The 26,582-nt window shown below is 42.6% G+C and overlaps 7 protein-coding genes across 9 annotated transcripts; 3 read left to right on the top strand and 4 right to left on the bottom strand.

Moving 5' to 3' along the window:
- Nucleotides 1-207: 207 nt before the first annotated feature.
- On the bottom strand, nt 208-1,441 carry LOC108091917 (protein arginine N-methyltransferase 1). 2 transcript variants are annotated; one of them, XM_017191302.1, is made up of 3 exons: nt 1,284-1,441; nt 998-1,227; nt 208-909 (listed from the first exon to the last, which is right to left on the bottom strand). In XM_017191302.1, exons 1-3 carry the CDS (start codon nt 1,398-1,400, stop codon nt 216-218), a joined length of 1,041 nt encoding a protein of 346 aa, XP_017046791.1. In that variant the 5' UTR covers nt 1,401-1,441; the 3' UTR covers nt 208-215. The 2 variants fall into 2 exon arrangements, with proteins under 2 accessions (XP_017046791.1, XP_017046792.1); XM_017191303.1 differs by having other exon boundaries at nt 998-1,232; nt 1,284-1,315.
- Nucleotides 1,442-2,764: 1,323 nt separating this feature from the next.
- Nucleotides 2,765-3,952, bottom strand: LOC108091914 (protein arginine N-methyltransferase 1). The gene is made up of 2 exons (XM_017191298.2): nt 3,491-3,952; nt 2,765-3,430 (listed from the first exon to the last, which is right to left on the bottom strand). The coding sequence occupies exons 1-2, from the start codon at nt 3,892-3,894 to the stop codon at nt 2,812-2,814; spliced, it is 1,023 nt and encodes a 340-aa protein (XP_017046787.1). The 5' UTR covers nt 3,895-3,952; the 3' UTR covers nt 2,765-2,811.
- A 3,045-nt stretch (nt 3,953-6,997) lies between these two features.
- On the top strand, nt 6,998-7,147 carry LOC108091952. Its single transcript, XM_017191349.1, is given in 1 exon segment — nt 6,998-7,147. A coding segment is annotated over 1 exon segment (150 nt).
- Nucleotides 7,148-8,290: 1,143 nt separating this feature from the next.
- On the bottom strand, nt 8,291-9,619 carry LOC108091904 (hepatoma-derived growth factor). Its single transcript, XM_017191287.2, has one exon. The coding sequence runs from the start codon at nt 9,553-9,555 to the stop codon at nt 8,611-8,613; it is 945 nt and encodes a 314-aa protein (XP_017046776.1). The 5' UTR covers nt 9,556-9,619; the 3' UTR covers nt 8,291-8,610.
- An 8,157-nt stretch (nt 9,620-17,776) lies between these two features.
- Nucleotides 17,777-19,306, top strand: LOC108092125 (inositol polyphosphate 1-phosphatase). The gene is made up of 2 exons (XM_017191628.2): nt 17,777-18,522; nt 18,581-19,306. The coding sequence occupies exons 1-2, from the start codon at nt 18,033-18,035 to the stop codon at nt 19,213-19,215; spliced, it is 1,125 nt and encodes a 374-aa protein (XP_017047117.1). The 5' UTR covers nt 17,777-18,032; the 3' UTR covers nt 19,216-19,306.
- Nucleotides 19,307-19,338: 32 nt separating this feature from the next.
- On the bottom strand, nt 19,339-22,765 carry LOC108092124. 2 transcript variants are annotated; one of them, XM_017191626.1, is made up of 6 exons: nt 22,635-22,765; nt 22,308-22,461; nt 20,747-22,217; nt 19,927-20,690; nt 19,671-19,867; nt 19,339-19,614 (listed from the first exon to the last, which is right to left on the bottom strand). In XM_017191626.1, the coding sequence occupies exons 2-6, from the start codon at nt 22,448-22,450 to the stop codon at nt 19,472-19,474; spliced, it is 2,718 nt and encodes a 905-aa protein (XP_017047115.1). In that variant the 5' UTR covers nt 22,451-22,461; nt 22,635-22,765; the 3' UTR covers nt 19,339-19,471. The 2 variants fall into 2 exon arrangements, with proteins under 2 accessions (XP_017047115.1, XP_017047116.1); XM_017191627.1 differs by having other exon boundaries at nt 22,308-22,760.
- A 225-nt stretch (nt 22,766-22,990) lies between these two features.
- Nucleotides 22,991-26,537, top strand: LOC108092151 (origin recognition complex subunit 2). The gene is made up of 3 exons (XM_017191669.2): nt 22,991-23,670; nt 23,740-24,585; nt 24,651-26,537. Exons 1-3 carry the CDS (start codon nt 23,103-23,105, stop codon nt 25,085-25,087), a joined length of 1,851 nt encoding a protein of 616 aa, XP_017047158.1. The 5' UTR covers nt 22,991-23,102; the 3' UTR covers nt 25,088-26,537.
- The last annotated feature ends 45 nt before the right edge of the window (nt 26,538-26,582 follow it).

The raw sequence follows: 26,582 nt of genomic DNA, 5'->3' as shown, positions 1-26,582 counted from the left end.
AAACGTAAGTCAGTCAGAATCGGAGGCAGACTGGGATCCCGATCCCGATCCCCATTCCGATCCAGATCCTCAAACAGATCCCTTGTCCATTGTCTTTGGGTAGCAGCCGCCCTAATTGATGCAGCACGGCCATAAATTTTGATCGGCCAACGATCCCCAACGATCCCTGCTCCCCTTTGCAGCTGCAGAGGATTGCAAAGATTGCCATGAATACATCAACGTGAGCTTTCCTTTATTTCGCTCAAATCCACGTCCCCTTTTGGCTCAAAATCTGATTCGGAGACTTCTGCGCATCCTTTAGAGTTCGATTCTGATACGGAATATTCTCGTTCAAATCTAGGAAATGAAAGGGAATATTCCACTTCGCGATGCTCCTCGGGATTGTAGTACATCCCAAGGACACCCTCCAAAAGCTCATATTTGGTCACCTCAACGGGGTCATCCACAAAAATGATGGTTTGCTTCACATAGGTGCGAGGTTTCTTCGGACTCGTAGAGAACAAACGCCTTAGTTCACACTTGGGTCGGCAGAAACCCACATCCGAGTAGAGAGCCAAAGCTCCTAGTGGACTGTCCTTCAAACCCCTCAACTTGAAGGGGATCCTGAAGTTCTCATCACTTATTTTGGCAGTGCAGAGATCGATGGTTTTGAGCAGAAATTTCTCGGTGATGAGCTCATCCCGGTTCACATAGTCCTCTATCAAACACACGGGTTCCTTTACCATATAACTTTTGCCGGGGTAATCTGTTTGTGAAAGGATATTCACTTCGATGCTTTCTCGAGGATGATCCGAAATTCCGCAGACAAAAAGCTGAGCCACATTGGGAATTATGTGACCGCCTTTTACAAGCCATTTGTCTCTGGCGAAGATTACTTCCTTGAAAAGAGACTCCACAAAAATAGAGTGACTATAAAAAAAATTATTTTTAATAAATAGTTCATAATTTAAATGACATATGCTTTTCATTAAACGACTAAAAACTTTAAATTACTTACCCTATCCACTCGGAAACAATAATATCGACCTTCTTCAGACCACAAGGCAAAATAATTTGCGCGATGTCCCCTTTAACGAACTCAAAAATGTCCTCCTTTTCGCTATTGGTAATAGCTTTTCTTACTATGTCAGCACTTTCCGTATTTCCCATAGCTATAACTTTTATTGCGCCCGCTTCAATACTCATCATACTAAGTAATCCACTGCGACAACCGATGTCCATGACTATCTGTTCTAAAATGTTTTAAAGAATTTGGATTTTAAGAAATGCTAGACTACTCTTACCTTGTCCTTAAAGAGCCTTTCATAACGCTTGAATATCCATTCGTATGCCCTGGATGATACGATATCATTCAGCATGCCATCTGCCATATCCTTTAGGATATTCTTGTCCAGATCCATTTAATCAGACACAAAAACATTAATTTTAAACGAACTGTCACACTTTGATTAACTTTGAATGATTACTACATATGTGGTTACAAATAAAGGTAACTTTTTGTTTCGACAATATACAGAGGTAATTGTCATATTTACATAATAATATTATCAATCAAAAAATCACTGTTAAATACCATTTATATCCAATTTAATTTAGTTTCTTAAATATTATCTTTATGAGCAGACAATTTCTCATTAGAACAGTTGGAGTTCCAAATCATACTGGTATCACATTACCCGCTCCAATCAGCCACCATAAATTCCAAACAGATTATCGGCCGGCATTTCTCACAGTTTCCCAAGGCGTTATCTCTTGGCGGGTGACAACAATTAGTTAGGAGGCAATTGTGGGATCGTACCTCCTTATCAGCGGGAGCAGGCCAGGATACTCTCGGCTTGAAAATCCGGCGACCGGGTTAAGCTGTCTAACGAGTCTCTAATTTATAGGTGACTTGGTGCGCAGTGTCCCGCTCCGCTGACAAATGCCGGCAATTTGATACCCAAAGAACATAGACAGGGGCCTCGCATCGGAATCGGAGTGGGTTGGGGTTTGTTTTTTTGAACGGGGATACAAATTGAAACGTTTGCCGGGCAGCCCACACTTGCCAGCGAGGATCGCCTTGGATCGCTTTGGATTCATCTGGGTGCTGTTTTTGTCTGGGACTTTGTTAATGCGCCCAGCGGGATGCTCACCTGATCTTCGGTAGAGGGATGAAGCGAACAAGTGTTGACCGAAAATCAAAGATCGCTGGCTCATTTGTGGCGCTTTTGTGAGCGCTAGATAACCAATATTTTATAATCATGTCCAATAATGGTGTGCATATTAATTTCATGGGCGCATAAAGCAACTTTATGGCCTTTTAAGAACTGCCATTAACAAAGACCCATCCGTGCACAAACACAAAACGAGCTGACAAGAGTTTTTTTGGGCAGGCAGCCTCTCGACCGAAAACCAAAAACCGAAGACCTCGAAACCGAGACAATGCAAATGGCTAACATAGTAAATAGAGTTATAAACGCATAAAAGGCGTTCATTGTAAGGCCCACGGCGTTGGCTTTCACAAATGTATACGACTTGCTGGCCATCAATTAATTAGAGGCGGAGAGGAGACACATTTTCACATTTTCCCCCCAAGCGATCGATTGATCGGGCAACCAACTAACCAACGAACCAACCAACCATTGGCATTGAAATTAATTTGTTAAGAAAGTCGTTAACATTTCGGCTGTCCACTTTCTAAGTCCCTCCGCCGGATTGATTGCCCACGAAAACCCTCGGGCACTTGGCGGCCCTCGATTAACGACCCATTTTATGACAGTTATCAATTCGGTTCATTTTATGATCCCTGACTTGATCGAGTCGTAATCCCGCTCATCCGAAGCTCTTGAAGCTCTCGACCCTGGTTCGATCGCCTCGGAAGCTGATGTTCAGGTCAAAGTGCATGCAGCGGTTGTTTAAAGTAGCTGGCTTCATGGCCAAAACACCTCGCACTCGATCGTTGGCCTTCACATAGAGTGGCTCATCCAGATACAGCAAAGTCTGCTCCCAGTGGGTCCATGGAGCCTTTGGCGAAGTGGACAGGATCACGCAGTCCTTTGATTCGCCAGCCGGAAAACCCACATCGAAGTACAGCACCAACATGTTGATGACTCCCGGTCGCTTTACAGTCAGCAGGAAGTTGGAGCGAAAGACCACTGGCTGATTCCTGGCAAAGTCCAGATGAGTGGAGTGTATGAAGCACTCGTCGGTCAGCAATTGCTGGATGGGCACAAAATCCACCAAAGGTTCCCGGGAAAACGATTGCCGAACACAACTGAAGTCGAAGCCATCGACATTTCGCCAGAAGTTCAGATTGGCCAGCCTGTGGGGATCCTGACCACCAATCACCCAGAGATTTGCCACGTTCGGAAGGATTAGACCACCGCGACGAAGCCATTTGTCGCGGGCAAAAATAACTGAATTTAGCATGGCTTCCATATAAAGAGCGTTGCTAGAAATATATTTAACACATTAAAGCTTATATAAGGTACAAATAAACTAATTACCTTACCCCATCCACTCGGAAACTATAATATCCACCTGGTGAATCTCATCTGGTAGCTCCACTTGCTCCACCAATCCCTTGACCACCTTCACCACATCTTCCATTTGATTATCCCTCACAATTTCCTTTGCCACATCCGCTATATCGGTGCACTCCACCGCAATAACTTTTTGGGCTCCTGCCTCGGCAGCAAATAGGGATAATATTCCTGTGCCACAACCCACATCAAGAACTATTTTATCCTGGAAAAGTTCGCGATTTTGTAGGATGGCATCGCGAAAGGTCTGGGTGCGAACTGAATCCCTTAGCATGGACATGTGGACTTCCAAACGGGAATAGCAGTGGAAGTAGTTACTATCCAAGCCTTCCAATGCCTCTTGATTTGCTGGAATTTTTTTATTCCAAGACATTTCTTAAGCTTACCAATTCCCAAGTACTCCAATTGAACCTTTAGAGAATAATGGCAGCTTACAAATTAAAAAGTGATCGAAAAAACTCGGGTATTGTGTGTACTTCTAACACTTAACAAAACTTTATATATTAACTACATGATATGGATCAATAAAAAGGCAATTAAACTCATTTTAAAGCTATAACTTAAAATATACACAGCGCAAAACAAGAGTTTAACATCGGAAATTCCGTGACAAAACAAATCTATAAAACTTGGAAATAACAGCCATAACTGCGAACAATACTACGTCATTCTATCGCCGTCATTAGCATCTGAATGGCCGAAACCAGATAAATCAAATTTTGCATTTAATAGACCCATTAAAATCGCCAAAAAATCGCCCCACTCAAAAGTCCGTGAAAGAAATGTGCCGCCAACACCTTAACACCAGGCCATAACTCGCTTAATCCGCCCAGCCCCGAAATTATTTTTATGGCCAAATTTAATGATTTCCCCCACCTTTATGGCCCCTCCATCGAGCACTTTCACTGTGAGCCCCAAGCCCAAAAAAACAAGGAGATTGTGCAACTTGTGGCCAACGGTAAAAACAAATTGTTAAATATAAAAACGGAAAAATGCCCGTCATAATTTTTGAAGTGTCATAAAAATATCCCCATAAGCAGACATAACTATTAAGTTGGCTCATTAATCAATTTAGTCACAGAGCAACAATAAAAAGGAGCACACAAACACTCGCGCACGAAACACGCGACATTCGAGTATAATAAACTATAATTTTTAATGTTGCTAAATTTTATGCTAATTTGCCATTCCTGGCGTTCCATAATTAGGCCCGCACCAACAGGCGGGGGGTCTTCGATCTCCGGATTGCCTTTGGGCCCGGCCAACAATAGCTGCCATTTGTTCGGACGGCTTTAAAAACCTATAAAACTTTTGGCACAAATCAATTAAAAAGCGACGTAAGTTTCCATTAGTGCGTCGGTTCGCTGTTCCCAATGAGAATGCCACCCACTGCGGCGATTAAAACGCGACGATGCTTTGCATATTGAATGCGATGATGTCTTCTGACATACTTGGAGCCCATTTGTCGCGTATTACCAAATGTTCGACATGGGCGAATTAGGCGAGGTGTGGGTGGCAGAGGGCCCACCTCAACTTTCGGGTTTCACCTGGTGACCCACAAGCCAAGGGCCATAAAAATCTGAAGTTGATGACTCTATTTTAATCGAAGTTTCCGTCAGGAAGAAATTAAAGTTCCATCCATACGAAGTTGTAATGCCACATACATAATACCACATTTTAAACCCTACTTCAACAGGAAAAGTTGTACCAATTGGGGTTTTTTTGACATAAAAACATTGAAAGCTATTAGAGGTATACCAATTTAAAATTGGACATCATTTAAAAAAGTTATGAGCTTCGAAATACAAGTTTTCAACCATCTGAATGTATGACAACATTTCCACGATACCACTATTGAATAGGATTTCAAAAAGATAAGTAATCGACTTCGAAGTACAGGTCTTCCTGCCTTTCTCCTATCTGACAGCATTTCAAATTGTAACCACAGTCAAGGACAATCAAGGGGTGGGAATGAATGACTTCAGAGGGTCGATTGTAATCAACCACTTCATCAAAAACAAATAATAACATGTGCTCACTGAATGCCCAAAAAGGGTCCTGAAACACATCCCAAAACAGGGGTTGATTGGCCTATCATAATCGTTTTAATAGAGAGTGAACACTAGTCAAACAAAAGACTTCGGTTTCAATGATGATATGCCCAAAAAAGAATGGATAGAGCCGAAATCTGGAACCCCTGTTTTGTGGCCCAGTGTAACTTTCATTTGATCAATCAGTCATCGATTAACCAACGAAACCAATCCCCATCCCATCCCAATTTAAGAATCCCATCGACTTTCGGGTGTTAACGATGAGGCAATTTGATTTGAACGGAGCTGCCAATATCAAATCCCCTCCCCTCTTCACACCCTTCCCTTCGATAAAGCGCTGCCGAAAAAAATTAATTGCCGGTTGTGCAAAAATTTGATTGATGCACTTGGTTTGGCCAAGGAATAAATAAAATTTCTGACACTTGGGAATTTTAATTAGAATGCCTTTGTTTCGGACCTCCAAACTGCCGACCAGGCCAGACTGGTTGGCTGATGAAGTCGTTTCGATAAAATGCAAAAATTTCGCACCACCCCGCGCCACTTCCTCCGGTTCGCCGCCATTACATTTCCCTTATGTGTTGGCTGCCTTTTGGCTTTGTTTTTGGTTAAAAGGGATAGTGATGCCGGTATTCTAAGGGTTCTTGAGAGAGTTTTTAAAAATTTAAGTAGTAATTATTTTTCAAATTTTAATAAAAGTCTAGGCCCACACAAAATTCAGGACAAATTTGAAAATAATATAAAAATGTTATATACGTACTTTAAACCAAGTACTTCAACCGGAAAATATTAAAACTCTTTTTAATTGAAATTCAACTGATTTCAATTTGTTATTAATATTTTTTTAATTTATTTATAATATAACCTGGATTATATAAATTTTTCATAATACAAAGAAACAAAGCAAGTTTTAAGCCGCAATAAAGGCTAAGTGGCCAACACCTATATGCGAATTGTTTGCCAATTAGCGCCCCCTGGCTGCCTGTGGACTCACGATTCCTGAGCCGCTGATAAATTAGCGAAATTTTAATTTGATTTCCTTTGCAAATTTCCGCCGAACTGGGCACGGACTGGGTGACTGTATGACTGGACGACTGGGTGTCGGAGTGTCTGGCCAAGTGGACACAGAAGCAGCAGCAGCAGCGGCAGCAGCAGCAGCAGCAAATAAACTAAGTGAATTTATGGCTTCGGGGCAGGAGCGAGCACACGTGTGCGACATGCCCACACATTGACACCTACCAATAAGCAACTAGCCACTATCAACTGCCGGCCATCCAATAACCGACTAAACCACACTCCAATAGGGCTGCAGGTCTCTTGGTCTCTCGGTCCCTTGGCGCGCTTTGGATCAGATCGACTCCTCGACTTCTCGGTTCGACTGGGTTTTTTGTTTATGCTGGGCAGGCACAAACAAGCTGACAATGCCCCATGTCATAGTGACCGTACGTGCGGCCAAACAAATTACAGGGAAATTGCGTCACCTGCAGGAATTTCCACTCAGCATTGTCAAATGCCATCAGAAATCGTTGGACATGTTGTAACATTAATTTGACATTTTACGGCCCAGAACAGGGATGAGGATGAGCTCGGCAATGAGATATGGGCGGGCCGAGGAGTAACCATCAATCCATCCATCCATCCATCCATATGCATATCGGATCAGAGGACTCCTTAACAATCTGGCCAAAACCGCAGAAGAACACAGGACAACGGTTGAGCCCCACGGCAGACAGCTGTCGAGCGGACCAAGGATGCTGGAGCCACCAAGGGATCTTGCAGGCAGCATCTACTAAAAACACTGGAAGAAATATTGGGTAACTACCTAAATAAATTATAAGAATAAGTACAAGTGAAGGAGGAAGTGTAAGAAGTACTGTGAAATAAGCCCATTTTCTTACTCTCACTACAAAGATATTATTTATTCTACAAAACTAATAAAATTTGCTAGTTAACATAAGTAGGTCATTCTTTTAAGAATACATAGCTCCCGTTTTCCTCAGTGCACCTCCAGCTTGGACTGCAGCTCCTGGCGTTTCGCTCTGGCAGCTGCTGCAATCTGTTGGAGCAGCGCAAAAGCATTTCTGGCATTAAAACAAATTGATGCGGTCGGGAAATCTCATTGCCGGCTTAGTGAATCTGATTTGCGGTCATTGGTCGTCCTCTCGTTAACCCAGATACGGATTCCCGGTACTCCGTTTTACAGATGCCAGGCTGCTGCGATTAATTTGCTGCGGTGGCGATAATTTGTTAATCGAAGCATCCTCATCGCAGCCTGTACTTCGGCCTGCCATATCTGGTACTTCCTCCTCCTTCCCGAGATTCGCCAGCATTGTCCAATTAAATCGGCCGAAAGTAGGGTGGGAATCATCTTTGTTGACTTTGCTTCCCAGCTTGTTGGTTTAACGGCCGGCGTTCTTTTACGACGGCATTTAGCTAAACTATCCAGCGAACGCCTCTGGGGAGGCTCATCTCATCCCGGGGGTGGCTGGGTTAATGGCCGGGCTCGCCATGCTGATGGTGCAGCATTTAATGCGGAAACGTGCCCCAAACTCGGGCTTCGATTAGCGACTAGCCTCGCTGATGTGTGGAGGTCAGCAGTGCAGGATCACGCAGTGGCCATTATGGACTGAGGCACGCCCGCGCCTCCTTAATGGTCCCCAATTTCCAAAATCAAGTCAAGTCATATCTTTGTGTCCTAAAAAACGCAGGGCTTTATCTCAGATAGCTTTATTGTCTGGCTGTTTTTCACACTTTGACCTTTAATAATAATCAACAACAATTTTTATTTATTCTGTATATTAGGTTCACCTAACAAGTTAATTTTTTTTTTTGTATTGATCTTTAATAAACCAATTTCCTTGAGTTGATATAAGCAACATGTAACAAAATTTCATTTAATAAGGCAGTTTGGTAGTTAATTGGATAAATCCTAAGCACTTTAGAAAAAAAAGTTATATAGCGAGCAAACATTACAATGCATTAACATTTGGGTTCAAAATTATTTCTAATATTTGTAATTGTTGAAATGTTTTTGGGGTTTTTTAAAAGGCGCGGCGACGGTTGGACAGATTAAGCGGCTGGTCCAACAAAAACTGCATGTCATAGTGTAGTTTATTTGAGTCCTGCGGCTCTTCTTTGTCCTCAATATCTTTTAGCATTTGCCTAAGCTCATCGACTCCTTTGTTAAGTTCCTTAAATTCCTCTGGAGCTAAGCCATCCAGTTGGAGCATCGAGTACGGTTTTTCTGCTTCCGGCTTTTTCAACTGATTCTCTTGGGTTTTTCTAACTGCCTGCTCCTTGACAAATTTCTCGAGCTCAAGAAAAGCTTGCTCCATTAACGGAGGGTCTTCCACTTGAAGGAACCTCTTCTCTTCTGCATCCTGATGCATCGGCTCATCTGAGTCCACATCGTCTAAAAGAGGCATCGAGTACGGTTTTCTGTTGAATAGATTCTTGGGTTTCATCTTTTTCGAGTTCAAAGCAGTTATTGGAGACATGGTGTACAGCTGATCGGAAGTCTCCTTCGATTTTTCTTCTTCAGTATCTTCAATTTCCAGAGGCTCCTTTAATTTTTGCCCCTGCAAGTCGGGCTCCTCCTCTTGCTCGTCAGCCACCAAGTAGTTCATATTTAGATCCTCCGCATTGACGCAGTTGTCTTCGTTCAAGGCCAATTGTTGGTAGAAGCCAAAATCCTGCTCCGGATTGGAGAAAGCCTGGCGAGCTTGCCTCATGGCACCCTGAAAACTTTGGCGACAAGCATAACTCTTAGACCGTAAGGTTCCCATAATACGCTGATTCCTTTCAAAATCAAAAATCTTGGTGCTCGGAACTTTGGCGTGGTTGCGAGATCCATAGAAGTATACGTCGTACGCGTTGGAGCCCACGCGATCCAGGATTCTGCCTGGCCAGGCTCGATATCCTCGCACTTTGGCGAACACAAAGTCACCAATCGTGAACAGTGGTACCTTTTTACTGTGACGACCCATGTTTCGAATAAAATTCACAAATTTTGTAGAGAAATCGGATGAAGCAAGCTCTATTTTTCTGAAGTTCAAAAGCGAAAGAAGAAGAGCCAGCATATGATTTTCTAGGAAGTAATGAGGCTGCCAGACTGTCCGATTGGGGAACGTCAAAAAAGGGGATAGGTAGTGTTGAACAACGGTTTTAGTACTCGTTACTAATAATAGTTGCTAACTATATGCTTTTAAAAATAGGGTTTTAAAGGCTTCTTAGTGTATATTAAGCCTTTTGAACCTCGTTTAAATATTTGATATTCCAAGGCACACTCAACTCGTGGTCAATTTGCGATATATTCCGGCAAACTTACCATTCGAATGGCAAGCGAATTTGGGTCATTTGGGTGGGCGGGCAATGTTTCTTTAATGAGCAAACAACATTTGCATTAATGGTCATTTGCGTAGAAATTTGCACAACACGCTACCTGCACTCGGCTTTTCATTCTCCGCCTCTGTGCGTGTGTGCAGTTCTCTTTTAAATTTTTGCTCACGTTCGCCGTATTATGCGCAAATTGGCTTTTTAAATTGTCGACTTGTTTAAGCTAAACGCAGCTACACTTTATGGCCATGTTCCGTGCTGCATTTTAAGCCATGCGAAATAGCGCTAAGCCCTTCGCCCTCCATTCGCATTCGCTTAACTCAATTATAATAATTTTAATTTAGCCCCGGCATGGCCTGAAAAAATGGCAAAATTGCATTATTTACCAGCCGTAATTACAACAATATTTATATGCTAATGAGCCCGTCACTTCGCGGCATTAATGCCACAACGATGGGAAATTAACAACAGTCAGAGTTCTGGGAAATGGGCGTTCAAGTTTTCCTTAGCCAACCATGTTCGTTTCAGAGTATTTCTGGGCTGGTCTACAAGACGACCTCGGCGAACTGTCACCTGTCTCCGCTCAGAGCTCGGTGCTCAGAATTCAATTGGAAAATGCAATTTACGATCTGGCCACGAGACCCACAACACTAATACCCGGCAGCCAGCTCCCCGCCCCGAATTTTCCTGCATTTTCCTGCACATTAAGCCCACAGGCTGATTGAGGCACGGGGGCATAAGCTACGCATGTAATTTCTAAGTAATTTTTTCAACTATCATCGGCTCAGACAAACGACAGCCACTCCGTCGACGGCCACGCACTTTGTACACTGAAAAAAGAGGGAATTGCTCCCTTAAAATACTTAAAAACCTATCTAATTGGAAATTGGATTATAGGTAACTCCTTTGAGTCAGTGGCGGATACAGGGGGGCGATAGGGGCGATCGCCCCCCCTCAGCTTCTGAAAAAGGTGCTTCACTTGAATGCGTCCGACTCCTCAGAAAACGCGTGAACCGAGTGAACTGGTGTGAACTTCGGAAACCTGCGTGTTACAGCGTGTCGCCAGTCCTTCCTTGCCCTACTTCTATCCCTCCTCCTAAGACTAACTGGCCTAGCATTGCTACATACGCATTCCGAAATCAGTATTGACATCGAGAGAGTTATAGAAAAGTTTTTAAAAAGAGGGAAAAGAAAAATGGAATTCGCAATTTAGATTAAAATTAATTAATTTATTTGTACAGTGTGTTTTGAATAAAACTGCGTATAATTTTTGATTATTTGCCACCTGCTACTTGCATTATTTAAAAAAAATTTTGATCGCCCCCCCCAGGCAGATACCTGTATCCGCCCCTGCTTTGAGTGGCTTATAAAAGTATGCAAATAATTAAATAAATAAAAAAATATGGAGTATTATCATTCAAATAAACACATTTTCTACCCGTGCAACCCCGAAACGCATTACAATTACAGGTGATCAAGAGGAGGAGGCAGCCGGGCCAACAGGCACAAGCCAGCGCGTTAAGTTGGAAAAATTAAGTAACGAAAGCAGTGAATAGGATTGGGAATAGCAATGGGCCAGGGAATAGGAATAGGGAATGGCAATGGCCATGGCGAACGACAGGCAGGCATAAATTATGATTCATTTGGACGCTTCCTTATGACACCGAAAGGCAGACGAAAAGCACTTAGCCAAGTTATTCAGAAAGGAAAACTTGAAGTTGCGCTGTGGGAAGTGCAGAGTGATTAGCCAACGACGCCTAACAAGTATTTATGCTACTATCTGCGACTCAGTTTGTGCCAATTTATTGGCTTCATTGACTGGAAATGGTCAACATCAGCAATTTGGCCAGATTGTTTGCCTTGTGTTTAGCCAAATGCTAATTGAAATGTCTGCATTGCGGGCCAGATTTCCCACTGCACTCCACTCGATGCCATGGGTGTGCCTCTCTATAAATGGCAACTGGGGACATGTAATCAAAACTGGGGAAATCGGGCAATGCCATCAGGTTCGGCTCATCAACAGGTTTCTTCGGAGGAAAGGCAATGGGGCTAATGAATGGCTGCGTCCGCTAATTGTGCTGCAGAAGAACGAGTTAAACGGGATCATGGGAGGGCAATCAAAATCAGTTAAACGATGGCCACATGAAACTTAACTAGAAAATAAAATCACACCTATATTTTAATAAGTGGCTATTGTCACGGAATTTGTTGTCTCGAAATTTCTTATGCTGCTTCACAGTGGTTTCCTCTATATTTTTAGTTGGTAACATCTTGATTTAAATTATTAAAAGAGTGTTTCTGTTAACTATTAAAATATTTATTTATTAAAAAAAATTCTTGTTGATTAACTCAGCCATAAAGAAATATTTAACTACTTATTTTAGAACCTAAACATGTTTTCCTTATTCGAAAAACTCCACCTTTTAATCGGCTTACCAGGCACCGCTGAACAAAAGACTTAAGACACGAACTCGACCACCCGAGGCCCATTTCCTGCAACACTCGCACCTCGATTGTTTGCATAATAATCGCCATGAGTCCGAGTCCCGAGTCCGAGTCAATTAAGTGGCTCTCTAATTAAGTGATTAAAACGCACGCAGAAGGAGCCGAGGAAAATTGTGAAAATATGCCAGTTCATAAAGCAAAGCCGCACGCCTCAGCTGCTCGTGGTTGAGTCCACACCCGCGATTTGATAAAACTGGGGGCCTTTGCAGTTTTTCCAGGAACAAACACGCTTTCGCATTTTAATGCGGCACAAATGAGGCGGCGAGGCGAACCAGGCCATATGGAAAAATGTGAATGTATCAGAGATTCGAGGTGTGAGTGCTTGGATACACACACTCACACACAAACACACTCTCGCCTGCTTGTTTCTAGCTAATAAATGTTTTTTTAATGAATAAATCACTCAGCGATAAACATCTGCTTAATAACGTTCATTTAAAGAAGCGAAAACAAAACACACAACCAACACACAACGGGGCAAAGAAAGCCAAGCTGAGCGGAAAACAAAACAAAAACCCAGCACCAATGAGTTGGCGTTGATTTCAGACATTTAACTCTTTGAGCCCAATAGAGAAACTTTGAATGATTGCGCCCAGCAACGCAATATTTTCCCCATAAGGAGAAAGAAACCTAAGAAATAAAATCAACTTCAGTGCACCTGCTGAAATTCTAATAAATGAGGTTTGCTGTTTTAAAACAGCTTTGAAATGAATTAGTTAAGATAAATAAAATAGTTTAATTATGATTTTAATAGAACTGAAATATAATATTATTTGCTTTGCATGGGTTAACTATTTAATAATGAAATGACTCCAACTTCACTAGTATTTCTCCCCCTGCTGTGCACACCCATGGCCTTGTCTGCTGGCTGTCTGCAAGTGCCACAGAATTTATTTCGTACGTCTTCTTCACGTCCAAGTCCAACTTGATGGCGAGCACAGCTGACATATGCGAATAGCTCCGCTCAGCTCCACTCCGATATGAAAATTAATAATTCCCGGGCAGTTTTGGTATGCCGAGCACACTCAGACGGATTTGCTGCTGCTACCTGGGAAAACGTGTTCTCAGACATGTCCAGTGGGGCAATCATCAATGTCAATTAAATGTTAAAATGTTCGAGGCCACTTGTGGGAGTTCGAGCAGGATGCGCATGACCTAGGAAAATTCCTCAACCCCAAGCAGATAAAGTCGTCTCAGCCCCAAATTCATTACACCCACTCTCATTCAGAAACCCACTCCGCCTCACCGAACATAAATCTACGCCCCCAAATCTACATATTAACGCCAGGGAAGGGGCCACTCAATGCCAGCGGACAGCGCCAACGATCACTTACTTTATGATCACTTGAAAACCAATCAAGCACAATAAATAATCGCTCTGCAGCAGGGACAAGCTGCGATATTGAAAATCCTGCACCCAGATGGGCAGCCAAGCTGCAGGACTGCGACTGCGACTGCGACTCGAACACATTAAATTATATTCACACTTTGGCCCCCAGAAAATGAAATGGTTTTAAATACGAAGGAAAGCCAAACAAGACGAAGATCGCATTGGCGATCAGCAAACAGCTTTGGACAAAGAAGAGGCACGCAGAAAAAAAGTGGGTTCCTTGACCATGATATATGTAATAATTATAAATAATTACAAATTTAAATAGAACGATTTTTCTTTTCTTTATTAATAATGTAATATTTATAAAGTGTGCGTTAAGCTGGAAGTTTGTTAAAAGTTAAAATATATGTCAAATTGAAAATGTTATTTTTAAAACTTCGATTGGTTATTTTCTCATTACTATTTCGTTTGTTAAAATTCCCACAAATTTTTAAATTTTTTTATATTTACAGTATAATAGCATAATCCCTGCTTTGAATACTTCAAATAGTTCTTTAAAATACATATATATTTTTCAGTGCAGAAGGCAGGATGCGTTATGGCCGGACAGTTGGACACTCGGACTTGGAAAGAGGTGGGTCTGCGGATGGAGAGGAGTCTTGGGCTTGAGACCTGGACCCAAAACGATCTCTCCCTGGGCCAGGCTCCATTTCTGTTTCTGTCTTTCTTTCTTTCTGTTCCTGCCCCATGCCTCCGACTGTGGCTCGCTTATCATCATAACAATAATGTTAAAGTGGCAAAATGGCAAACTATGCGCAAAATGCATAAAATTTATAGCCAACTGGCCCCGGCAATGGCAAAACAGATTTGTATTTGTTATTGTATCTGTATCTGTATTATTGGCCCATGTTTTTTCGTGAATTTCACGCTTCCGCTCTTGCTCGAATCGCTGGTCAAAAGTTGGGCCCAAAACGAACACGATCACAATGGGACACATGCGGTGGAAGGAGCCATTTCTGTTGTGCTAACCAGTGGATCCATGGTTCGGCTTCTGTGGGGGATAAATATTAAATGAGGGTACAAACTCAAGGGTTATAGGGTTAAGGCTCACAAAAAGTCAATCGGATGCAGTTGATTAACAAATTTAATATTAAACATAAGACAGCACCTATAAAAACATTGGAATTTTAAACATAAGTAGAATATATATGAGATAAATATAATAAGGAAAAAAAATCTTAAGGATAGATTGAAACTATCAGCAAATAGAAATTTTAAATAGGAATTTAATTTAATTTTTATTATTTTTTTTTTATTTTGACCATTACAAATTTCTCCAAATAAATTCCGCATTGCAATTTAACCTTCTCCAAGCGCTTTCACCATTATCTCGGCAATGGCTATCCTCTGATTAATACCAGTTCAAAAGCTCTCGCATAGATCTAATTTTACCCGCGGGTTATGGTGTATAATTGGTCATCTAAGAGCCACTCCCTTCGCATGCTTGGCGAAATGTAAACAATTAACTGGCAAATGCAAATACGAGTGAAATTTCCACCCCACAAGCCAATTACTCAAGACCCGAATCGGTGGAAAAACGATGAAAAAACGAGGAAGTGAGCTGCCAATGAGCGTGAAAAGGCAAACACCTCGAAGCGCATAAATTAAGCCGCATCGACAATTCGGAAAATCTCGTGGAAAAAGGGGAGAGCCCAATCCAGTTTTTGGCTGCAGGCTGGCAAATCGAAGATGGCTAGAAGACAGCGGATGGCCAGAATCTTCGGATGAGTGGGCGCTGGCAATTGAGCCAATTGAAAGCCCACAACGCGTATACGCCCCGTTGCACTTGACTCCCCATAACGATGGCTTGTTTATTATTACAGATTTTCTTTTTCTTGCTCACCACCCCCCAAATAAATCGAATAAACCACTAGACTAGCTAATGAACATGAACATGAATAACTTAAGCGAAACTATTTGACATTTGTTGGGCTTGTTGTGGCATCTCGCATTAATAAAACATCTGAAATAATCAAGACAACAGCAGACAAAAGAGCCAACTAATTTTTGGAAGCGTTCGAAACTCGTTTTTAACACCTCAGGGGTGGAGCCACGATTGGTGCGAGCGAGACGGAGCTTAAGGTGCGAGGGAGAGGGACTGAATTTAGGGGCCATCACAGAAATCAAGTCACAATAAAATGTAAATATTCTCGTGTCCGAAGAGCGTCGAACATTTCGCTTTGGCGATTAATTAAAGACTCATTAAGAATTTGTTCAACTCGGCCGATTAATTAAAAGGCTGTTAAATGAGAAAAGGGCAAAAACAAAGCAAACGACGTTATAAACAATTTAACTAATGTCCATCAAAAAACTTTGTAAACAAACTGGCCTTCCAAATACTTGAAATATTTTGCTTTCGCATAAATTTAATTTTATTAGAATACAGAATTTTTAAAAGTAGAAAAGCGATACTTGCCTGTTAATATAAAATGATAAAAAATATTAAAAATAAAGCTTGGTAATATGATACGAATGTAAGGAACTGTAAAACTTGGGGGATGACAAATGCCTTCGATGGAGCTGTTGATAAATGCCCAACGGTTCGGGGGCTGTTTGAAAAATCGTTTGGCCAAAGATCACGCAACGACCAAATTGAAACGTCACCAGTCACAGGCGGCCAAGATTGTTATTGTTGGCCGACTGGTGCTGTTTCTCCATGAATATTAACACATTAAAATGGTAAACGTGGTTGAGTGAAAAATTAACCCAAAGCAGCCGAAATGTGGCTGCGGCTGCGGCTGCAGCGTAAATTATGCAAAGTCATCAAGTCAACGTTATCCAAACATCAATGGCCTGCGAGGCCTGGGAAAAAATTAGCATAAGCCAACCAATTCGACGGAATGAAGAGGAGCCTTTTGCCCGAGGGCCAAATGGCGGAAGGGAGGATTCACCACACTTTGGGAAAAGTTTGATTGCATATTTGAAATTCCTTTCTAAAAACCTTAAGGCTCACTCTAATGCATTTTAAAAACAGTTGAGTTATAGAATGGGATTCATAGATATATATTTAAAGAGAGTTTAACTACATTAAAAACATTTTTATATATTAAAATATAATTCCCAATGAAAGGTTTTTCCCCAAGTGCAGGTAGCCAGAGTTAAGGAACAGGGAATGGCCCAGGCATGGCAGGAATGCCACATTGATGCAGTCACTTTGATAGCGCGACATTAGCAGCAATTTATATGCAAATGCAGCAGCGCAGGAAAGAGGAGAGAGGACGGGATGCCACGGCGAGTACCACAAACTGATTGATGGTCTCATTTCAAGAGATGCCAAAGTGCGTAAGCCAAGACCCAGGGCCCCAAAGGGGGAGATGGGCAGCGGGAGTGGTCCATGTAGGCAGCATCATTAATGCGAATCATTAGCAGTGCTCGTTGATAAGATCGGGTGCAAATTATGCAGCAGTCGCAGCTGGAACAAAGCCCTTAAAAAGCAATGGGCTCCTCCTTTCTGGTCCATGATTCATGGCTGCTTAAAGGCTTTCAAGGGGCGGTGAGTGAGTAATTTTTAATTGCCAATTAAAATGCTCCAATGAAGATGTGAAAGCTGCCCCCAAAAGCTAGAACTGGAAATCCTTGAGCCATAATTAGGGGGAGGGTCTAAATTAAACTCATACGAGTTTGGGAGGTTTCTCACAGGGCATATTAACCTGTAACAATCAGCATGTTGTTAATCAACTTGAGATTAGTATAAAATAGAAAATCACCAATTAATATTATTAAAGCTTTTGTAAAACTGGCAATTGTTTTTTTTTGTGTTTTTAATCTTATGGTAACATTTTTCTCTTACAGACTTTTAAACTACGCGCTCTTTTGGTATTTTCCACTTCTGGTATTAAGTATTTTTTCTTCTGACATATATGTGTGGCCAGATGGCGTCAAAATCAACGGGCGTGAATGTAAACATATTGGAAAAAGACCAGAAAATTGAATCGCGTTGCCAACTTCTTAAAAGAACTCTGATAAACGTTCGTCTGGTTGCCGCAGATCAAACCCAACTTGTTCTTTTAAAAAGCGTAAATCGTTTCTCAAAAAGCAATGCATATAGCCTTTTTTTAGCCAATTTATTTTAAGTTCTTCCTCGTCAACAAACTCAGCTGATAAGCAGTAAGACCATGATTTCAAATGAATTCATAAATTCGGCCACACTACAAGGAATAAAATTTTTCCGCAAGGAAAAGCCATACAAGTGTGGAAATGGAACCCAAATAGGCCAAAGAAGCTATCAGGATGAGTGCGGAGGACCAGGCAAATCTGCTGCGAGTTCTGATCAATTGTGCGGAGAAGGCGGCCAATATCGCCAGAACCTGCCGCTCAAACGAAGAACTCCTGGCATTGCTAGTGCAGGAAAAAAAGGGATCGGAGGCCAACGAGCGGTTTGAGCATGATTTCAAGACGCTGGCCGATGTCCTCATCCAGGAGACAATCAAGCACGAGGTGGGATCTCTTTTCCCAGCAATGAAGGATGCGATCCTGGGCGAGGAGTCCCCAAACTTCACCAACCAACTGGGCGAAAGTGTCACTATTGCAGTGGGCTCGTGTGAGGAGGAGACTGCATCTTGTCTGCAGGCTGTCTTAAGTGGCCACGAAGGAGCAGCTAGTGCTTTGGCCAAGGAAGTCCATCAGGAGGTTAACTTTAACAGCGAAAAGCTGGGCGAGATTCCCCCACTTCCGGAGGAACTAGACTATGCCAATCTGGGCATTTGGATCGATCCCATTGGTGCGTATTTGTAATAGATAATGTATTCATTTTTGTACATCTTTGTTATTGTGTTTAGACGCCACCGCGGAGTACATTTCGGGCGACACCATGTTCACAGACTTTCCCGGCATCACATCCACCGGATTGGATTGCGTCACCGTGCTGATTGGTGTCTACGAGCGGGATACTGGAATCCCAGTCATCGGGGTGGTGGCCCAACCCTTTGGAGAGAAGTTGGAGGAGAACGTTTACAGCTCCTCGATGTTCTGGGGTGTTTGCCTGCCCTCGTTGCAGGCCCACAATTGCCATTTTGAGGCTCGTGACGAGAACCGTCGGTTAGGAATATTCTCCAGCTCAGAGCAGTCCGATATCCTACAGCGTTTCCTCGATCTGGGCTACGAATTTGCATTTTCTGCAGGAGCGGGCCATAAGGCTTTGAAGGTGATAACTCACGAAGTGGATGTGTATCTACTTAGCAAGGGATCGACCTTCAAGTGGGATACCTGTGCTCCTCAGGCCATTTTGCGAGCTCTTGGCGGCGATGTCCTTGACTATACAGCCAGTGTTGCGGAACAGAAGGCGGTTTCCTTGAGGTACCTGATGGAGGACACTGAATCCGATGCTGACTGGAAGCGAAATGCAGGCGGTATAATCGCAGTGCGCGATGTCAATGTCGTGGAGGAGTTGCTCGCGAAGCTCTCCGAGCAATGAATGTTGTTATTGTTGTAGTCTTATTGCTGTTGTAATTCATTCGATGTGCGACTTTGAGATGAAGTCGAATATATTTATACATATTATTTAACTTGAATCATTGAAAGAAACATCAAAGGCATCTATAAGAACAAAACAAAAAACGAAAGATTTTAATTGATTTCTGAAATACACGGTGGTGTACGCTATGCTATAAACTTATTAAGGAATGCAATCCATGTTGTCATGTAACTTGAAGTCGAAATGAGTCATATTCTTAGTTGTCTAGTATATTTTCCATGTTAGGGATCCTTATGACACGCGTATCGGGCTCTGGACCCTCCTCAACGTCACACTCAAACTTGACCGTATGAACGAGGAAATGCGCCAAAGCCTTAAAATTCTTGGATTTGTCGAAGCCTGAAATGAAGATATTAATATGAATGTAAAAAACGGGTAATCAAGTACTATTCTACCAGCTATGTAGCACTTGGTGGCATAGACGCCACTTAGAAGATCCTCGGGAATGGGCTTCAGATCTTCAACGCCCACGTATTCAATGTTTCCGAAGTCACAATATAATATCTTTGCCACTTTGTCCTTAACGTCTTGGCAAACTCCACGATACCAACTCTTATCCTCATTAAAGAGCGCCAAGCACACTTCACCAACGCTACAAAATAGGATAGTTAGCTCATAAAATAATATATATAAGTATTTTTTGATTCTTACCCCGGCTCGTAACCAGGCACAACATTGTGTTCGCACGCTCCATGTTGGACAACCAAATTAAGTAGATTCTGACATTTTTCGGCCACCTGTCCGTTCTCAAAGAAACAGGCGGTGATGTAGCCGGTTTCTGACATTTCGAAAGCGTTCAACAGAATTACGGGAATCTTGTTCCCAACGGGGACCAAATACTTGGGCATAGCATTGAAAAAGAAGCGTTCAAAGGGTTCTTTGGTTGCGGTTTCTTGAGTTAAGTTGACCGAATTTACAGGAATAGGAGACACCGGAGGCGAAGGTGGCAACGGGGGCAGATCTATGGCTGCCTCCAGCATAACAGGATCTGTTTTTTTGCGATTTACTGGCGAGGCAACAGGGGATGGAGCCGGAGTCAGAGCGTCTTTTGGCTCAGTAGCTGGAGTTCCTTCCTTTACCGGTGTAAACATGAGTGGCAGCATTTGGTTTACCAACGAGCGCATATCGCCAAAATTGGACAAAAGATCCACAGTAGAAGTGCCTGCATCTACAATTTCGAGAGTAAGTTTTTCCTCCTGCACGCAAAGGTTGTGCAGCATTTGGATGGCGGCATTATTTGCTGGTACAGCGGCGTCCGGAATATTGCAAACGGTTTTTAGCTGGACGCCCATCAGGCAGACGGGCAGATTCTCCAAGAAGCGACAAGACATACGCATCGCAGTTAAATCGACATTTTGGGTGGCACCCGTATCAATGTTCTTTACAATATAATTGTCGTCCTTGGTACCCAAAACCTGTGCGATTGGAAATCGTTATTACCGAAATGCCGATAGAATTTCAAACTACTGACCTCGCCACGGAAACAGCCCAGCTTGGAGGTAACTAGTACAACGCAGCCAAATGAAACCTCGCTGGAATCCTGGAAAGGAGTGCACTTGGACTCCAGACGCTTGAAGATCCCCGGATAGTTCTTGCTGTCCTGGGAGCTTATGTAGACCTTCTTGTAGCTATCGACATGGGTAATGACCACTTGAGCATTGTTTTCAATCGGTTCACGCCAATACTTGTGTCCCAAGTCAGATATCTGACCTAAGAAAGTGCTCAGCCGTGCCATACAGATCTGTTGACCCCTGGCAAGCAACACGGCATCTGCGGCACGTATCTTTTCCTTTGGCGGTGTGTTATCCAACTTAAGCTTCACCGTGAGATCAGCACCATCAGACTCAAGCTCCTTCGGAACGGAGTCTTTAAGCTGAGCGGCAAACACGCGGATTGGAAGGCCAAGTAGCTCGCTGGGAATGCGACTGACCTCGTCGGTGATCGACACTCTTCCCTCGTCCATTTCGTAAACCAAAAACGTTGGCGTAGGCCTCGCAATATGGTCCAAGAGGAAGGCTCGCCGATAGCCATCTTTAGTGCGAGCGGCCACGAAGAAGGTGCACTTCTCCTCGGGAAAGGGTCCCGTGAACGGTTGTCCTGGCTTTCCTGCCAGGCTTGCATTTAGGTCCTTGTTTATGTGATCTAACACGTTTATCTGAAGTAGAGCCACCAGCGGCTCGTTGCGTGTTAGACTTTGCTCAAAGACCCGAATCACCTTAACCTCAGGATTCAGTTGCAGCATCTCCAAAGGTAAACTGAGTGGTATGGTCATCTTGGGCTTCAGATGGACATGATAAACGCCCTGATGGGTTTTGGTTCCGAGCAAACGGAGAGTAAGATTCTTGTTGACCTGGACTCCGGTATTTGTAGGCAGCTTCACCCGGAAAGCATGAGCCTTGAGCTTGGCCATATTGGGAACAGCGGAATAAATATCGCAGAACGATGTGGCCACCACCGGTCCATAGTCAATCATTCGTACGTCGGCCTCTTCTTTTTGCTCGTCAACAGTCAGCACCTGGCCACGGTGAACTTTATTGTCCACATTAATGGCCACCAATATGTCTTCCTTGACGTTTTGTAGACGAACCAGCTTCTGCTGCTGCATGCAGCGCTGCAAGTTGTCCGCCAGGCGCTCCATGCTCTTCACATTGGCAATGTGCACCACCCAGATGGGGCCGTCCTTTTCTATGAAGGTTACACGGCACTCGAAGAACTCTTCTCCTTGTGGCAAAAAGTGTTCGCGCCAAATGTTTGAGAGTTCCTCCTCCTTAGGACCGACGGAACACGACTCCACAGATGTTTGGTTCAGTTTTGGAGCTGGATCTGGGGTCGATGCTTGAAATTCGGCCGGAGATTCTTCCAGAGAAATATTGGACATAGCCTTCTCCAAGCTCTTGATCGGATTCAGCGGCTGCTGAGCGTGCCAAATGGATACCAAGGGCCTGAAAAGTGTATTGATTTATTTCGTGCCATTATAAAAACCGTTAAATTTGTTAGACTTTGAGTGGCAGTTTAATTACTAATTTACTTACGGCATTATGATGCAAACATGTTTGTGTCGCTGCCAATCCAACCGTTGGCATCCGTCCCTGCAATAGGGTTCTCCGCACCGCTGGCACATCAACCCGGCCGGATTTCCACAGACAACACAAGTCTTTTCCTCCGAATTTGTCATTTTCCGGAAACCTTCGAGAACACGCCGCGCAAAATAATAATGAATGAAAGAACGGTGAAACGTAAAAAAGATCGACAAATATGGCGGACTAACGGAACTTTTTCTTAGAAAGCGATAAGTTTTAAAAAGTACATATAATCAAATAACTAATGAGCACTTGGAAGACTTTATAGAAACTTAGTACCTTTTTCTAGAAGATGTATGTTTTTAACGAACCGGCGTTAAACGTGAATATTTAATTCAAATTTTAAGCTTCAACGAACACGCGCTTCTTAACCAGAGGGACCTGAACGATAATTCCAAATGTAGCGCTGTGTTGCCAGACTGATAAATTACTTCTGGCAACACCGGCAAAAACTTTTAGTAGCCAGATTTACTATAAAACAAAAAAATTATTATGTTACACTCAAATTACTTTTGCTTAAGCTGACTTTAATTTTATTTGAATAAAAAAAATTATACCTGTCTTTTTTTGTAAATATTCATTTATCTTTTTCAGCTATTTTTTAGAATTGTACTTAGCTTGTTTCCTTCAGTAAGTGTTGGCCACACTGTTTCCCGCCTCTTTTGGGCATTCAGTGAATTTACCAATTTATTTGTTTACCAATTGTGTAGTTTCAAAATAAGAGCTCTCCGCAGTTTGACAACTAAGATGAGCACCAAAAGCGGTCAGAAAACACCGCGGAAGCAAAACCTTAAATCCATCGAAAATCTTACGAACTCGGAAGAGGACTCCGAGGATCTAAACACGGCATTGGTTGAAGGCTCTGAAGAATCCCAGTCTACGAACACCAGGCGCCGTTCCACACGTCGTCCAAGTCCCACCAAAAAATACCAGGCCTACAAACAAGAATCAAATGGAAAACCCGAAGAGGAGCGCATTGTACTAAACTATGCGGAGATAACGGATGAGGAGACTGAGGAGCCGGAGGACGAAGAACAGGAAGAGTCTAACGAGGATTCGGAGAATGCAGAGAGGCCCACTTCCAAGGATCTTCACCTCATCCAATCGGAGTACAATGTAGCCGGAACCAGCATGTTTGGCTTCAATACGCCCAAAAAACGTGATGCAATGGCCCTAGCCGCCCTGAATGCCACGCCTCGCACGCCCAAGACTCCAAAAACCCCACGACTGGGGGTCAAAACTCCAGATACAAAGCGGAAGAAGTCAACCGATCAGCCAAAGACGCCTGCACATGTGCGAACTCGTGTAAAAAACCGTGAGTAGTCCTTTTAAAAATTGTTAATTATTTTCATGAATTATGAATACGTTTATTATAACCTTTTAGAGATTGCTAAAATAGTGGCCGACTCGGATGAGGATTTCTCCGCAGACGAGAGCGACTTTCGGCCCAGTGATGATGAATCCTCCTCTAGCAGCAGTATGAGCAGTGACGGCGACTCTGATGATAATGATGCAGCCGATGATGAGCCAAAAACGCCCTGCAAGGCCCGTCGTGCCATTGTGGTGCCCGTCCTGCCAAAAACTCCATCTGCAGCTCGTCTCCGACAAACAGCAAGGGCCAAGAAATCGAATGAGTTTGTGCCCGAGAGCGATGGATACTTTCACTCGCACGCCAGCAGCAAGATTCTCACCTCGGATCACACATTGGATCGTTTGAAGAATCCCCGCCTGGCAGCTGATCGTGTGTTTAGTTTGCTATCTAAAATTAAGCTCTCGACGGAGCATGAATCCTCTATTAATGCTATAATGGAAGAGTATCGTTCTTACTTCCCGAAGTGGATGTGCATCCTGAACGAAGGCTTCAATCTACTTCTCTATGGATTGGGCTCCAAGCGGCAGCTACTACAGTCATTCCATCAGGAGGTACTGGATAAGCAAACAGTGCTGGTCGTCAATGGATTCTTTCCCAGCTTGACGCTCAAGGATGTGCTGGACAGCATCACAAGTGAGATCTTGGACGCGGGCGTTAGTCCTGCCAATCCTCATGAAGCGGTGGATATGATCGAGGAGGAGTTTGCCCTGATACCGGAGACACATTTGTTTCTTATTGTACACAATTTGGATGGAGCGATGCTGCGCAATGTAAAGGCACAAGCGATTCTATCGCGTTTAGCAAGGGTTCCAAATATTCATCTGCTGGCATCCATTGATCACATTAATACCCCGTTGCGTGAGTATTTTTATTAATTTGTATTACCTTTTCGACTTCGCTAATTAACGTCTCCTTATTACCAGTTTGGGACCAAGGAAAGCTAAGCAGTTTCAACTTCTCGTGGTGGGACTGCACCACAATGCTGCCATATACGAATGAAACTGCCTTCGAGAACTCCCTGCTGGTGCAAAATTCCGGCGAACTGGCCCTCTCCTCGATGCGCAGTGTGTTCTCCTCGCTGACGACCAATTCGCGTGGCATCTACATGCTGATAGTAAAGTACCAACTGAAGAATAAGGGCAATGCCACATACCAGGGCATGCCGTTTAGAGATCTTTACTCGAGTTGTCGCGAGGCCTTCTTGGTCAGTTCAGATCTCGCCCTACGTGCGCAGCTTACAGAGTTCCTTGATCACAAGCTGGTCAAATCAAAGCGAAGCGTTGATGGCTCCGAACAGCTAACCATTCCCGTTGACGGAGGACTGCTGCAGCAGTTCCTCGAGGAGCAGGAGAAGAAATAAACCGTCGGCGTAATTTTAGAACATATTAATTTATTATCTAATATTGTTAAATACAATTACAATTTCGCTTTTTAAAAATGTCTTGTTGCTGTCACTTGTTGTATTGCCCATTAGTGCAGAATTTTTGTTCTTTGTTTGTCAATTTCTACACATTTAGATTGGCATGCATAAAAGTTGTCGGCTTACTAGATACACATTTTAGATGGCTAGTTTTGTCTTTCCCAAACTTATTTCTCTCCAATTGCGAGCAGAGCAACACAAAACTGAACACCACAAGTGCTTCCTGCCGCCGGGGATGACCACCATTAGATTTGATTAGGATAAGATTAAGCGAAATAAATAAAGCTAAGCATGCCGAAATTAAACAACTTCCTACCGGTCATCCCGCGCTTCCGATCTTTCCAAAGGCTAATATTGGTTACCTATTACTATACAGACACGCACATACACAGATTAAAGCATTGGACTTGTAACTAGTTAATTGTGCACTCGAAACAAAATTAAATTGCTGCGACTAAGGCTAGTTTATTTACACTTTCTTGATAGCAAATCACATGCGAAGTCAATCGGAAGTACACATACATTGGAAAGCGATCAAATAGTTGCTCCTATCATAACTATTTTAATTTACTGCAAAAATTCTACCCTTTCCTGAATACCTGAATTGTACACACCAAGTTTACGATCTGCATTTTAGCATATAAAAATGTCATCTCTTCACCGCCGTTTTTCGTTTAATAGTTAGATAAATTGTTATCACGTTTACTTTACTCGTACTTTTAACCTTCGTTTGTGGAAAAGTCAAAATGTTCTGAATCAATCAGAAGAGAAACCACCCAAGAGAATCTCCCCTTTACAAAATGAATCGATGCATTATAGGTTTTGTTTTTTTTTTTTCAATTTTTATCTGCTTACTATACACAAATTGCTACTGCTTGCATTTATTTCGACAATGTTTTGTTTGTTTTTATAGTTTTGTACAACAAATTAATTACATTTGCGCTTAAACAAAGAGAAACAGGTTGCTGAGTTTAAATACTTAAGAAAAGAAAAGGAAGCAAAAAAATTAAAGATAAAGAAGTGAATATTGAAAGATAGATGTTAGGGACAGTGGGGAATCCCAGTGATAAAGAATAAATTTATACATTCTCCTCAATTTCAAAGGGGGAGGCGTGGATTTTGGTGGGCGGGTGCTATTAAACCTTGAATGCTTTAAAAATTGTTCCGAGTTTACATATACACAATATATAAATCAACTTCATTATCATATCCGTATCATTACTCATTTACTCGTTACTCATTAGTCATACTCATCGAATATACATCACAATCAAAGTGTACGCTTTGTAATTATACGCAGTAATCGGTAATCATAATCGTTATAATTATAATAATAATAATAGTTACGCTTTCTCAGTGAATTTCTTTATTTTTGTTTTATTTCTGCCTTCGATTTTATACTTTTACGTTTTACTTTACTTTAAATTTAATTTAA

This window comes from Drosophila ficusphila, unplaced genomic scaffold (genome assembly GCF_018152265.1).
Source record: "Drosophila ficusphila isolate 14025-0441.05 unplaced genomic scaffold, ASM1815226v1 contig_791, whole genome shotgun sequence".
NCBI classification, from domain to species: domain Eukaryota; kingdom Metazoa; phylum Arthropoda; class Insecta; order Diptera; family Drosophilidae; genus Drosophila; species Drosophila ficusphila.
The sequence above is the reverse complement of the archived record's forward strand: the minus strand, read 5'-3'. Positions and strand labels throughout refer to the sequence as shown.